Source organism: Schistocerca americana, chromosome 1 (genome assembly GCF_021461395.2).
Source record: "Schistocerca americana isolate TAMUIC-IGC-003095 chromosome 1, iqSchAmer2.1, whole genome shotgun sequence".
Taxonomy (NCBI): domain Eukaryota; kingdom Metazoa; phylum Arthropoda; class Insecta; order Orthoptera; family Acrididae; genus Schistocerca; species Schistocerca americana.
Genome location: NC_060119.1, coordinates 530,246,205 through 530,262,333, shown reverse-complemented (window position 1 = coordinate 530,262,333; position 16,129 = coordinate 530,246,205). Strand labels below are relative to the sequence as shown.

At 36.6% G+C, this 16,129-nt stretch overlaps 2 protein-coding genes across 2 annotated transcripts in view; both read left to right on the top strand.

Annotated features, from left to right (window-relative positions):
* The window catches only part of LOC124605405 (ankyrin repeat domain-containing protein 29-like), a 619,167-nt gene extending 614,559 nt beyond the window's left edge, over positions 1-4,608 (top strand). Inside the window, exon 8 of the mRNA XM_047137058.1 lies at positions 1,897-4,608. Within this exon, the coding sequence (XP_046993014.1) occupies positions 1,897-2,106 (210 nt within the window). The 3' untranslated portion in view covers positions 2,107-4,608. The remainder of the gene's footprint in view (positions 1-1,896) is intronic.
* Positions 4,609-5,941: 1,333 nt separating this feature from the next.
* The window catches only part of LOC124624605 (syntaxin-like), a 70,439-nt gene continuing 60,251 nt past the window's right edge, over positions 5,942-16,129 (top strand). The window contains exon 1 of the mRNA XM_047149117.1: positions 5,942-6,000. Coding sequence (XP_047005073.1) covers positions 5,968-6,000 — 33 coding nt within the window. The 5' untranslated portion in view covers positions 5,942-5,967. The remainder of the gene's footprint in view (positions 6,001-16,129) is intronic.

The following is a 16,129-nucleotide window of genomic DNA, read 5'->3' as shown; positions in this document are numbered from 1 at the left end:
TTGCTAAATATGTATTGGAATTGGATATACTTCCAAATCTTTTTCTCTCCTCTCTCTCTCTCTCTCTCTCTCTCTCTCTCTCTCTCTCTGTGTCCATAGTCCATCTTTCCCCCTCACTGTCCATCTACCCACCCCCACCCCCACCCCCTCCATCCCCGTTTCTGACCTTGAGTCTTGTTTATTATTATTGCAAAAAGATGTATTACCTATGTCCCTCTCAATGTTCATTATTTTAGTGTGTAAAAATTTGGAGTAAATTGGTCAGAAACTTTTGAGGTTTTTGCTAACAACTTTTCCCCTTTACACATGGTAGCCTAAATGATTCATCAGGTTTGTGATTATATTATGTACAAAGATGAGTGATACATGAAAGACACACTCACCAAGTTTTAGGTACATTCTACAAATGTTCATTGTATGCAGTTCTGTCCATATGTCCACAAGCATGATTCAGTCATTGTCTGTCACAGCTGCAGTGATGCATTAGTTTCTACAGCATTGTTGGTATTGGGGTACATAAACTTTGTTCCTAGCATAACTCCAAGGAAGAAATCATATGACATGAGATCTGGCAACCTGAGGGCATAACAACATAGGAACATCACCCTGACCAGTGCACCTTATCCAGTGATGTGGCAGTTTTCTGTTGAGAAAATAGAAGATGGCTGATCTCCAGTGAGGTGGAGCCTCATCCTTTGAAAGATGAAAGCCAAGGAGTCAGGTGTGGTAACAGCCACATTTCCAGGTACATGGAACGTGTCACGATCTGCTCAATGAGGAAAAAGGGGCGATATACTGTACCTTGGTCTTGGATATGGCACAGAAGATATTCACTTTTGGCGAATCCCTTTCCAGCTCCATGTGGACATGAGGCAATTCAGTATCCCACACTCACTTCTGATGATTTATGTTTCACTACAGATGAAAAGTCACCTCATCGCTGAATGTCAATGTTCCCACAAAGTCATCCTGATCTTCCCAAGCTTGTTGCACTCTGATAGAAAACTCGTATCAATGGACAGAAACTTTTGGAGGCAGATGTTGTAACGGTTGCAAACAGTAGGATAAAAATGCAAATGCCACTGCAAAGCATTCCAAGCTGTTTTCTATGGAATGCCCAGTTCACAGCTTGTACAAATGGTTGGTTTTTGTGGGCTGCACACAAAGTTCTGTCTCCTGTGCTTGATGGTTTCTTCTGAGACAAGTGGTCACCCCGTGCTTTTCTGTTGACACAGACAAGCAGTATCATGAAACTGGTGAAACAAATGCAAAATGCTCTGCTGATCAGTGCAGCTTTCCCATATTGGTTTATGAATGCACACTGAATGCTCTCAGTTGATATTCTTACACACAAATACTCTTCTCTTCTGACACCAACTATAAGAGTGCTGTTAAAGGCCAGTCATCTAGTATGCAAATGAGCCATGAGGTGGGCTTTTCAAACTTGGTGAGTGTATCTTTTCGCATGTCACCTATTTGCCAATTTACAGTGCTTTGAAACCCAATAAATCATTTAGGCTAATCCCATATATTATATATTTAAAAAGTATGTACATCCAAGTATTTATTGGAGCATCGTGTAAAAATTTGAAATGACTCAGCCAAGATCTTTTCAAGAGTTTTGGCACCACTATTAAACAGTGACTTGTTGTTATATAGTAGTATAGATTAAGCTGTGTTCCAGCAAATTTTGAATATTTATTTTCTGAGAGGATGTTTTTGTAATATGGAGGTCTCCCATAAACTGATTCTGTTGTCCCAACTTCTGGTGGGTTATTCTGACAACTTCATTATAATTTTTCAAATATTTTGTCGGTGACAAGGCTTTACAGCCGGATCTAATGTTCATAGAGGTGTTCTTGCTTTCCTTTACAGTATGTTAATTTTTATTTTCAGAATGGAGAGAGTGCTCTGCATGCAGCAGCACTCTTTGGTCAGGTGGCAGTAGTGAAACAGTTGCTAGCAGCAGGTGCAGATCCCAACCTACATAACCAAGAAGGTGCAACACCCCTGCAACTCGCAAAAGAAGCTAAGCACACTTCTGTTGTGGAGTACTTGTCCAGTCGTTGGGCAAGTGCCAATGGCGCAGCTACTCCTGCACAATGATAGTCTGCTCTGAGCACAAATAGAGCAACGTCAATTTGGTGAAGGATTTGACATGCCTAGGTCTCTAAGGATAAGAAACTGGAAAACTTAACACTGGTACTTCCATTTTTGGGAGCTGTTCCACTTGAGTTTTTTGCTGCATTGTAATTCAGGATTACTGATAAACCAGGAACAGTACAGTAATAGACTGCAAAAAATTAATAACAATTTTCAACATAGCTCAGCATTACGGCATTCCATTTACTAGTTTTTAATTTTTATTTTGTATGGAAAAAAAGCTGATATCATCTACAGTTTGTAATATATGCTCAGTACTTACTTGAATTCCATTTTGCCTATTTATTTTGATGTAAAAATAAAACTTCAAAAGTCTATCATAAACAATTATTTTTGGAATACAGTGGAATGCAGTTACTGGATATTTTGAAACTTTTTCGTTAGTATCAATAAGTACATTTTGAGATCACCAGAAGAGATATAAAACACTTGACCTGTGTGTCATGGAACTTGTTTGTTCATCAAAGAACTTCACTTTATTTTGTTAGTTGTGTACAGCCTACGCCAGTTGTTAATTGTGTACAGACTGAACCAGTGGTCAAGCATCAGTGCTTACTATTTACAACAACATTGCAATTATCACAAATCTTTTATCAGTTGAGACTAGAGCATTAGCTCCTAAGTATGTAACTAGGCATGATCATATAATGAATCTCTGTACTCAGCATTTCAGGGAAGGGAAAGTTTGTAGTACCTTGAAAAATGATATTAAATGCTGAACTTTACTGTCAATAAGTGAGAAAGAGAATCTCATTTGTACGCATAACTAGCAAGTAATGTGGAGTAAGACATGTATATTTTTTAACATGTTCAATTTTTGTAAATTCAAATAGAATTTTAAGAAAGTGTGTTAATCAGTATTGGCAGAATGTATAAATTAATTTGTTGAACTGGAACTGTAAATACTAGTTATATTTTGTTAAATGAGTACCTATCATTGTAATGATTAACCTGTTTGTTAATCATTACATTAAATAGAGAGATTTTATTGTGAACATTTATTACCTTAATGCATCAGACATGTCAGGCAGTAAGTCACATTGCTCTGTGTAGCTGGAGATTATAAAATGACCTTCAGAGAAAACAGAAATTTGAAGGAATTTATTTTTCGGCTTATACTGAATCAAGAGTGGACTGACAGCAATATCTCTTTATCGAAAAGTAATAAATTGGTTTTTCTGTAGCTATTTATACAATGAACAAATGATTATTATTGAGGACAAGCTGAAAATCGCTGATGGTAATAGTATTCAGCAGTTTTTTTTTTATTATTTTTGTTTGAAAATAAGAATCAGATGTGTACCAACTCATGAGCTATAGGAGCATTTCTGCCAGATAGCCAAAATGAGTGAGTGATGTTTGAGTGACATTATTGTGTATTCACTGTCTACAGTTAAGAGAAACTGTTTGGAAAACTAGCGTTTCACTAATGTCCATTTCTATGATGGGAAGTTTAGTCATTCTATTAATTATATTCTATACATATTACATCATTATTGGGCACAGAAAATCATCTTGAAAAATAGATGAATTTCCATGTGTTTTTTATTAATAAAATGATTCTCCAGGAGCTGTGAAGAATACTGAGCTTCCCCTTTGTAATAAATAAAGAATAAATTTGAAGAAGATTACAATGAAACTAAGATAAAGAGCAGCACTGGTGAAGCAGAAAGAAAGGTTTTGTTCTTTTATTTATTATCATCACTGTTGATAACATCTGTCAACAGTGGATATTGAAGGAGAAAATATTGGAAGGCAACTAGGTATAGAAAAATTGGTATGGAACTCAGAATCAACAGATATATACAAGGGAAAAAACTGCAGAATGAGAAGCAAAATCAGTTAAATACTTGGTCAGTTAATACTGTTAACTATTTACCATAGTTTCACTGATTTGTTTGCCATCATTCCAACTGCTGTATCTTTCCTAGCAATCAATCACTCTTTGGATCTTATACTTCCTACCCTCACTCCATTCTTTTCCCCTTTCTTCCTGTTTTTCATTGGAGCCAGTTGCTGGCTCTGAAAGATGAAACACTCTTGACAGTATTTCATTGTAACTTCAGTCATCATTGATTATGATTTTCTTTACCTACCATTACTTTAACAGTAGTATTTCTATTCATGTTACTGTGTACCCTCAGAGAAAGTGCATATGTGGGATGTGAAGACATTTGGCCAATTTTATGTAGCATAAATGGGATGGCTGCCACAGGTTCCCTACAATTATGCTTTATAAATCCAAGACGCTCACAAGAAAAGAAATTGTTGCCTATGATATTACATTACACAATATATTATGTAAGTATTATCGTAAGTCTGTTGAAATTTGCTACAAATGTATTCAATATTTTGTTAATACCAGAATTTGTGTGTATCAGTACCAGAAGTTGAATAAATTGTTATGCTTAAATTTTGAAATATATAACACAATGTGCATGTTCAGATGTTTTTTTACATACTCCCTGTAAATCTATTTTAATCAATGTGCTCAGTATGCGTAATCCAATCAGTTCACACATGTAATGTATTTTTTTTAATTACAAGGGCATGACAAACAGAATTTAAAAAAGTTTCATGACCATCACAGTTGTGAAGCTATTGCAAATGTGAAACTTGCCATTGTAATCAATGAGTATCTATAATTTATATTTTGGGAAATTACATACTTTTTTAAATATAAATTGTGCAGTCATGGTATGCAAAATCACATATTTGCAAAATGGAAACAGTTTGAGGAAAGAGAAGTAGTAGGATATGAATCAAACAAGCAATAATTTTTTAAGATTATATCTTTTTTATGTGCAGCCTCTTTAAATACAAATGGTGCAAATATTCCCTTCATTTATTCTAAAAAGTCAGAACTATTGTTTAAGAAATAAGGTGAGAAACACCAAAGGATTTGTGTATGAAGAATTAAGATACGTTTGTGCCAAGACTCAATTTCAGGGAAAAGGGAAGCTGCAATAAAACATTTCAAACACTGAATATTTCATTTGCTAGATACTTCAGATTTATTTTTTTATTAAAATTTAATAATCTTGTTATTCTGAGCATTGGTTAATATGCATGAAAAACACAGTCAACAAAACCATCAATACTGCTTGCATATGAGTACTGTCTATTTCGGTCATGTCATGTTCCTGACAAGACATTTGACATCCAAACAATTAATTTTTGACTCAATTTAGCTCTGTAAATGCACACCAAACTGTAAATGTCTGTGCCCATCTAATTATATTAATTAATAGTATTGACAACATGAGACTAACAAATCAAAATTTTTGGAATCTTTATATAGTAGCAACTTTTAAAATCATGTTTTTCTTTGCTATTTTTATACAACATACAACCCATTCAACGCTCTTTCACTCTCTTGCCCTTGTTTACGATCAGAAACTTATTATCCTTCCTCATTTATAAACTACAGTGACAGTACAATGGTATTAAGTGAATTATAAGAAATGGATCCTTTGCTCACATATCTTGTTATGGCCAGTGTGTGTCACAAATGAGGGAATTGCTCAACACTATAGTTTTTCAGGAGGGTACACTCATTGTAAAATCTGTATAAATATTCACTACCTTTGCATTACTTGAAGGCTTCAAATACAGAGAACAAAAACCCCATTCAGTTTGACAGAAAGACTTCATTAGCTAACATTCAGTAGAAGTGGCATTGCTGCAACACATTTAGCTGGTGAAGATAATTCTATTTAATCTGGTTCAGGTAAGATAAGTTTTTATCTCTTTAGCCACAAGAATGTTATTCATCATAGCCACACCTGATGTGTGCACTGCAGCATGGTGAAAGACAGGATAAAAGATCTCAAATCTGTGAGTGTTTAACACACACTGTTTTCATGTGGAAATTAATACAACTTGTAAGATTGCCAAACTTGTATTTATTGTGATTGCATTCATGTTATTGCCAAAAAATTATGACACATATACAAGGAGAGGCTTTGAGGCTGAACTTAAGTTCAGATTAGTTGTACAACAAAACAATCATAACATATTTTCTCATGGTTTTTTTTTATATTAATGTTGTAGTCACAAATACGGCCTTTTGCACCAATTATGTCAATTTGGTATAGGCATCAGCAGCAGCACCACCACCATTATTTATGAATACTGTGAAACTTTGAAATTATAATTGGATTTATTTCAAAACAAAAAGTTAATATCTTCTTTCATTTCCATTTATGTGACAGCAAGACAGTCTTCTTCATACTTCTGCTGCTGAAACTTGATTCTTTTTAAATATCAGGCAAGGTTTGGAAAGTAGAAATTTCTTTTTTAGTTACTGTTAGTTTTACTGTGCAAAGTCCTCACCAATACTGATATATTTACTTCACTGTTTTAGCAATCTGGTCACGTGAAGCTAGTGTGAAAAGGAAATCTTGTCACTAAAGGGGATATGTTTCATGACTACAATGCTAATAGGCAGAATTTCTTTGGATCTGATTGGTGATTAAAAGGATTCTTCTAAAAGCTAGCAAAATTCTCTGTCTTGTTTTTGTGCCTGTTGATGACACACACATTTGGTGTTAAATGATTTATTACCTTTCATATCAAATTATTTGCAATTATAACATTCTCAAACACACATCAGACACAAATAAATAAAACTTGCGCAACAGACTTGTCAGTCACAGGACACAATACTGTAGATACAGTGGGTAAATTCATCACTAGTGCCAAATCTTAAACTAAATATACTAACAGTTTAAAGTTAATGAACAAGAAAATATTGTACTGCCACAACCTGACACACTGTGAGGGAGTGAGAGTCTGTTTGTGTAGTGTTATCTTGCACACAGCAGTGATATTTCATTACGTTTTGTAAAATTCTTTCATCAACTGTGTACAGCTACATTCAAACAACCAATTATTTCTGTTTATTAGGTTACAGTTTCATCTACTTCAGATAGAATAGTGGACAAGAATGTATAATGACTTCTTGTTATAAAGTTGTGTTGCTTGCTGAGCTACTTAGACAACCAGTGATGACATATAATAGAGTGCGGACCTAAATATCTCTGGATTTTGTGCTGTTATTCCACACTAAACTTTAATACGTCCCACGTTTCATATTTATAGCTATTTTTAATTACATTAAAATTAATTACTTTCCTTCATCTAGTTGTAGTAGATTAAACCATTAATTAAAATCACTTATTCCTCAGTCAAAATAGAGAGGTATTTCAGGTTTAACACCTTCTGTAATCTTCACCATTCCTATCATTTTCAGATCAGTAATCATTATTTTAAATATTCATGAAGACAAACATGTAAAATAATATTTTTCATATATACTTTCAGAAACATTCACAACTCCATGAAGACACTATCTTCACAAACACTTCAAGCTGCTTTCTTTGTTTGCTCAGAGTACAAAATAATGCCACTTACTTAAAAACTTGAAGTGATGTATGACATGTATGTTGACTGCATCACAGCAAAATAATGTAAAAACATTTAAGGTGACTTCAGTTTTTATGAAAGGTAGCAAATCTTAACCTAGTATTTATAAACCAGTTTCACTAATTTAGTAACTTCTCAATAAGATGAATCCCAAAAAGATTTCAGTTTACAGGAAGAATCTAGTTTTCAAGAGGATCTTAGTTTTCAAAGAGAGTTTAATTTCTATCAAGGATTTTAGCTGCAGGAAAGTTTTAATTTTCAGGCTGGTATTATTTAATAAGAGGATTTTAGTTCTGAATGAGAGATTGGTTTTTATTGTATTATGATTCTTTGTTACATGTAGAAGATAAGTTGGTTATATTACATTTCATTACTACTACTTCAGAGAAAAAGTTCATAGGAAGAAATTTATTTTCACCATTTGGTAGTGTTGATGAATGCAAGGGGGATAAAACAGATAAAAATCTTTAAAAATGAGAAAACAAATAGTGAACACAAAGCAGGAGACACGGCTTTATATTCTGTCCAGGAAAAAATTTGCAATCCTCTCATACTGTGAAACACCATTTTCTAGAAAATACTGAAGATCATGTCAATTTTTGCTCACATTACTTGTAACTTGATTAGCACTGTCCCAAGTGTGAAAGCCTAATACAGCTTGTCTTTTATGATCAATAAATACTTTATAAAAAACCGAGATAAAGTTTTGGTCCATTATCGAAAGTTCCCATATAAACCACTGACCTCGCGAAGGTGGAATGGCGTGTGTGCCTCAACGGTATAGAAAGCTGTATTGCAGATACAACCTTAATGGAAAAGTATCTATGGAGAGGCAAAACAAACACATAGTTCCCTCTCAGCAGTTGCAGGGACAACAGTGTAAATGAATGGCTCTTGTGGCCTTATAAAATTAGTTATCATGGCCTTGTTGTGCTGTTACAGCAGAGAGCTGAAAGCAAGGGGAAAATACAGCCAACAATTACATTTTATGTAGACATTCAGTGCTACTGTTTGGTTTAACAATGATGGCCTACTCCGGGTAAAATATTCCAGAGGTAAGAGATATCCCCAATTTGGATCTCCGGGTGGGGGCTACTCAGAAGGATGTTGTGATTAGGGAAACAGAACCTGGCATTCAATGGGGCCAGAATGTTATAACTCTTAATTGGGTAGGTAGGTTAGGGATGTAAAAAACAGAAAAAGAGAGAAGAGATTGTAGTTAGATGCAGTGGGAGATTATGAACCGCAGTGGCAGGAAGATCACAACTTCTTGTCAGGTCGTTTCAATGTTATCAACAAAAAATTAAATAGAGCTAATGCAGGGGTAGGTCTAATACTGAATAACAAAGACGGAATATGAGTAAGCAACTATGAACAGCATAGTGAGCACATTATAGTAGCCATGATAGATACAAAGGTAACATCTACTGCAGTATGTGACAACTAGTTCTGCAGATGATGAAAGAGAGTGAAATATATTATAATGAAATAAAAGAAACTATTCAGATATAAGAGTTGTGCTCTACCAACCTACAGTTCTGTAGTTTTGGTGCAGTACATAGATAGCGCAGTAAATGGTATGATTACTGGTAATATTAGTAACACTGGTAGGGAGAGAAATACAAATACATATTTGAGAGAGGTACAAGGAGCTGGGATTTCTCTTTGTTTTTTTTTTTTAATTATTTGTTTGTTTTGCTCATAATTAGAATCACACATCAGAATGAGATTTTCACTCTGCAGCAGAGTGTGTGCTGATATGAAACTCCCTGACAAATTAAAACTGTGTGCCGGACCGAGTCTCGGTCCAGCACACAGCTTTAATCTGCCAGGGAGTTTCAGAACCACACATCATTTAGTGTTAGCCCACTGCGTATTTTATAGCCTTACAAAATACAAATTGCATTGTGGAAGTAACAAAAATTAACTGCTCACATAACTTCTGCACTTTTATCCAACCAAAATAATTACTTTTGATGCAAGTACAGTTTACATCCACAACCATAAAAAAATCAATATAATTATTGTTGTTATTTTGTACTCAGTACAACATTCTTCATCATGATCAAAGACAAGAGTTTCCTGTTATAACTGACAAGTGCAAAAGTTGTTTGGCAATAACAGAAACATGTTTCACCATAAGCTCATCGAAGTACTGAAGCGATGTTTGATACATTTTTGTTTTGCATTTTTTTTTAAATTTCACCTTTTTTTAAAAATTTCACCTTTTTTGAGGAAATGACATTTTCTAGTGCTATATGTTAAATCTGTAGTTTCTTTTAAATTTATACTCTTAACATCCCTGTGTTTCAAGTTACAAATCAACAATTTTCAAATAAAACTTGAGTTAAATATTTGCTGCAAATACTGTTCACATACACAAACAAAGTAACCAAAATGAGATTTGAAGTACATGAGAAGGAAGCAGTGGTTGAGAAGGGATTGAGACATAGTCGTGGCCTCTCCAAATGTTACTCAGTCTGTACATTGAACAAGCATAGAAAGAAACCAAGGAGAAATTTCGAAGGAAATTAAAATTCAAGGACAAGAAATACAACATTTAGAGGTTTGCCAGTGATATTCAAATGTGTCAGAGACAGTAAAGGATCAGGTCTAGAAATATATCATAAGATAAAAGAACATCAACAAACGTAAAGGAAGGGTAACCAAATGTAGTTGTATTAAATTAGGTGATGTTGACAGAATTAGATTGGGAAATGAGACACTGAAGGTAGCGAATGAATTTTTCTATTTGGGCAACAAAATAGCTGATGACTCGTGAAGAGAAAAAGTGAAATTTGTTACCATAAAAAATAAGTTTAAGTGTTAGGAAGTTGTTTTTGAAGGAATTTGTGTGAGGCACCTCATGGAAGTGAAATGTGAAAGATAATCAGTTCAGAAAAGAAAAGAATGCAAGCTTTAAAAATGTGGTGCTACAGGAGAATGCCGAAGACTGTATGGGTACAACAAATAACTAATGAGGGGGGGGGGGGGTGATATGACACAAACTGACAAAAAGGTGGGATTGAGTGATAGGTCACATCCTGAGGCATTAAGGAATTGTCAATTTGGTAATGAAGGGATGTGGTTTGGTAATGAAGGGAAATGTTGAGAGCAAAAATCTTAGAGGGAGAACATGACTCAACTACAGTAAGCAGGTTCAAATTGATGTAGGTTCCAGAAGTTTGCAAATGGAGAGATGCAACAAAGCTGATGATAACATCAACGACTACAACATCAACAAGATAAACATTTAGAAATCAGACTTTGAACGGCAAAACCTCTCCAGAAGAGATGTGGACTCTGTAATCTATTGGTTGTGAAATCCTGATTAAAGCTGAAGAAATTGAGTAAAGGTGTCAGTATTTTTCAAATATTTGAAAATACATTTTTATGTAAATTATTTATCACTTTGAATGCTTTAAATAGTCTATGATTATGGCATATAATCAGAAAAAGTATTATTGTCTTCAATTCTAAACTGCAACAGATAATTTTCTCCCATGAAACGAGGCAACAGAACCCAATGTAAGCCTTTGTTCATTAAATATAATATCTTAACAATATTTTATATATTGTTGATATATCAGTTACATATTTGCATATATGAACCATGGACCTTGCCGTTGGTGGGGAGGGTTGCGTGCCTCTGTGATACAGAAAGCCGTACCGTAGGTGCAACCACAACGGAGGGGTATCTGTTGAAAGGCTAGACAAACGTGTGGTTCCTGAAGAGGGGCAGCAGCCTTTTCAGTAGATGCAGGGGCAACAGTCTGAATGATTGACTGATCTGGCCTTGTAACACTAACCAAAATGGCCTTGCTGTGCTGGTACTGCAAACGGCTGAAAGCAAGGGGAAACTACAGCCGTAATTTTTCCCGAGGGCATGCAGCTTTACTGTATGGTTAAATGATGATGGCGTCCTCTTGGGTAAAACATTCCGGAGGTAAAATAGTCCCCCATTCGGATCTCCGGGCGGGGACTACTTGAGAGGATGACGTTATCAGGAGAAAGAAAACTGGCGTTCTACGGATCGGAGCGTGGAGTGTCAGATCCCTTAATTGGGCAGGTAGGTTAGAAAATTTAAAAAGGAAAAAGGATAGGTTAAAGTTAGATATAGTGGGAATTAGTGAAGTTCGGTGGCAGCAGGAACAAGACTTCTGGTCAGGTGACTACAGGGTTATAAACACAAAATCAAATAGGGGTAATGCAGGAGTAGGTTTAATAATGAATAGGAAAATAGGAATGCGGGTAAGCTACTACAAACAGCATAGTGAACACATTATTGTGGCCAAGATAGATACGAAGCCCATGCCTACCACAGTATCTTCGTCATCTGCAGAGCTAGTTGGCATATAAACTTGTACTACCACAGTAGTACAAGTTTATATGCCAACTAGCTCTGCAGATGACGAAGAAATTGAAGAAATGTATGATGAAATAAAAGAAATTATTCAGGTAGTGAAGGGAGATAAAAATTTAATAGTCACGGGTGACTGGAATTCGTCAGTAGGAAAAGGGAGAGAAGGAAACGTAGTAGATGAATATGGATTGGGGGTAAGAAATGAAAGAGGAAGCCATCTGGTAGAATTTTGCACAGAGGACAACCTAATCATAGCTAACACTTGGTTCAAGAATCATAAAAGAAGATTGTGTACATGGAATAAGCCTGGAGATACTGACAAGTTTCAGATAGATTATATAATGGTAAGGCAGAGATTTAGGAACCAGATTTTAAATTGTAAGACACTTCCAGGGGCAGATGTGGACTCTGACCACAATCTATTGGTTATGAACTGTAGATTAAAACCGAAGAAACTGCAAAAAGGTGGGAATTTAAGGAGATGGGACCTGGATAAACTGACTAAACCAGAGGTCGTACAGAGTTTCACAGAGAGCATAAGGGAACAATTGACAGGAATGGGGGAAAGAAATACAGTAGAAGAAGAATGCGTAGCTTTGAGGGATGAAGTGGTGAAGGCAGCAGAGGATCAAGTAGGTAAAAAGACGAGGGCTAGTAGAAATCCTTGGGTAACAGAAGAAATATTGAATTTAATTGATGAAAGGAGAAAATATAAAAATGCAGTAAATGAAGCAGGCAAAAAGGAATACAAACGTCACAAAAATGAGATTGACAGGAAGTGCAAAATGGCTAAGCAGGCATGGCTAGAGGACAAATGTAAGGATGTAGAGGCTTATCTCACTAGGGGTAAGATAGATACTGCCTAGAGGAAAATTAAAGAGACCTTTGGAGAAAAGAGAGCCACTTGTATGAATATCAAGAGCTCAGATGGAAACCCAGTTCTAAGCAAAGAAGGGAAAGCAGAAAAGTGGAAGGAGTATATAGAGGCTCTATACAAGGGCGATGTTCTTGAGGACAATATTATGGAAATGGAAGAGGATGTAGATGAAGATGAAATGGGAGATATGATACTGCGTGAAGAGTTTGACAGAGCACTGAAAGACCTGAGTCACAACAAAGCTCCTGGAGTAGACAACATTCCATTAGAACTACTGACAGCCTTGGGAGAGCCAGTCCTGACAAAACTCTACCATCTGGTGAGCTAGATGTATGAGACAGGCAAAATACCTTCAGACTTCAAGAAGAATATAATAATTCCAATCCCAAAGAAAGCAGGTGTTGACAGACGTGAAAATTACCGAACAATCAGTTTAATAAGTCACGGCTGCAAAACACTAACACAAATTCTTTACAAATGAATGGAAAAACTAGTAGAAGCCGACCTCGGGGAAGATCAGTTTGGATTCCGTAGAAATATTGGAACACGTGAGGCAATACTGACCCTACGACTTATCTTAGAAGAAAGATTAAGGAAAGGCAAACATACATTCCTAGCATTTGTAGACTTAGAGAAAGCTTTTGACAATGTTGACTGGAATACTCTCTTTCAAATTCTGAAGGTGGCAGGTGTAAAATACAGGGAGCGAAAAGCTATTTACAATTTGTACAGAAACCAGATGGCAGTTATAAGAGTCGAGGGACATGAAAGGGAAGCAGTGGTTGAGATGGGAGTGAGACAGGGTTGTAGCCTCTCCCTGATGTTGTTCAGTCTGTATATTGAACAAGCAGTAAAGGAAACAAAGAAAAATTTTGAGTAGGTATTAAAATCCGTGGAGAAGAAATAAAAACTTTAAGGTTCGCCGATGACATTGTAATTCTGTCAGAGACAGCAAAGGACTTGGAAGAGCAGTTGAACGGAATGGACAGTGTCTTGAAAGGAGGATATAAGATGAACATCAACAAAAGCAAAACAAGGATAATGGAATGTAGTCAAATTAAGTCGGGTGATGCTGAGGGATTTAGATTAGTAAATGAGACGCTTAAAGTAGTAAAGGATTTCTGCTATTTGGGGAGCAAAATAACTGATGATGGTCGAAGTAGAGAGGGTATAAAATATAGACTGGCAATGGCAAGGAAAGCGTTTCTGAAGAAGAGAAATTTGTTAACATCAAGTATAGGTTTAAGTGTCTGGAAGTCGTTTCTGAAAGTATTTGTATGGAGTGTAGCCATGTATGGAAGTGAAACATGGATGATAAATAGTTTGGACAAGAAGAGAATAGAAGATTTCGAAATGTGGTGCTACAGAAGAATGCTGAAGATTAAATGGGTAGATCACATAACTAATGAGGAAGTATTGAATAGGATTGGGGAGAAGAGAAGTTTGTGGCACAACTTGACTAGAAGAAGGGATCGGTTGGTAGGACATGTTCTGAGGCATCAAGGGATCACCAGTTTAGTATTGGAGGGCAGCGTGGAGGGTAAAAATCGTAGAGGGAGACCAAGAGATGAATACACTAAGCAGATTCAGAAGGATGTAGGTTGCAGTAGGTACTGGGAGATGAAGAAGCTTGCACAGGATAGAGTAGCATGGAGAGCTGCATCAAACCAGTCTCAGGACTGAAGACCACAACAACAACAACAACAACAACAACAACATTTGCAGAGTAATCTAACATAACAGTAACTGTCAAACAATGGAAAATCCAGGATGGAATGTTACAATATTAAGGAAAGGAAAGTTGCTACTCACCAAATAGTGGAGATGCTGAGTTGCAGATGGGCACAACAAAAAGATTTTCACACTTAAAGTTTTCGGCCAATGGTCTTTGTCAGCAATAGACAAGCATGCGCGCACGCAAATGCAGCTCAAACCACACTGTGAGCACCAGTGCATGATGGGAGTGGCAACTGGGTGTGGGAAAAGGAGGAGGCTGGGGCAGGGAGGGGGAGGGGTAGTATGGTGGGGATGGCTGACAGTGAAGTGCTGCAGGTTGGGCAGTGGGCAGGGGAGAGGTAGGGGTGTGTGTGTGTGGGGGGGGGGGGGGGGGAAGTAGCAGAATAGGGGATAAATAGAGAGAACTAAATAAAAAATAAATAACTGTAGGAGACTCAAATTATTAGTGTAAGATCTAAAGAGATATCTCTACAGATGATACCATTAAAATCATAGTGATCAACTGGCCACAATTTACAGCAAAGTCCCAGAATTTGAAGCACTTCTAAAAAACAGTGGGGTTCAATGGCTAAAACTGGACTTACTTTTATGCTTTTGCAGTTTGATAAATTTACAAAGTTGGGCAATAACAATCCAAAACACACTGAGTGAAGCATGCCTGAACGTAAATGCAGATGATAGCCAAACCTGCAGGTTGTGCAGTCGTACTTGTCCATGAATGGTACCTTTGCAATGTCCTCAATATGTTGCAGGTGTCAGCTGCAGCCAGAAGATTTTTCTGTGTATTTGTGAGAGTACTGTGGCAGAGCTAAGTGAAATCAAATGTGAGGAAATTGTTGGTGCTTCCATAACAAATGGAGCATAAGTATTTGGTTCTTCAAAAGACACCATTTCAGATGATCAGGTCCATCCCACAGTTCAGCGTTTGCTTCCCTGTGGTGATGCTGTGTTCCAAGATGACAGGGACCTTGTTCAGACAGCTTGCAACACCCAGCAGTAATTTTGTGAGCATGAGACTGAACTTCCACACCTCCCCTAGCCACAACAGTCACCAGATCTCAATGTTCATTGAGCCTTTGTGGTCTACTTTGGAAAGAAGGGTGTGTGATTGCTATCCAACACCATCATCAATACCTACACTTGCCATTGTTTTACAGGAAGAAGGGTATAGGATTCCCTTGAAAATTCTACAGGACCTGTATATATCCCCCCCCCCCCCCCCACACACACACACACACGAAAACTGGAAGTTGTGTTGAATGCCAGTGGGTTTCCTACACCATTAGGCATGTTAAAGTGTAGCTTTTTTGGTTTTCCATACTTTTGTCCACCCCCTGTAGCTGTGTGTTGTAAGGATGGACCATTGGAAATTGAACATGATCTATCTGCCACAGTAGACAAAAAACTCAAATCCATCAGATGATAATTGGAACTGCATGTGAAATGGTTTGGCAAGAATCAGTATCTAGGCTTGGCATAAAATTATAATTCTACATCTACATCTACATTTATACTCTGCAAGCCACCCAACGGTGTGTGGCGGAGGGCACATTATGTGCCAC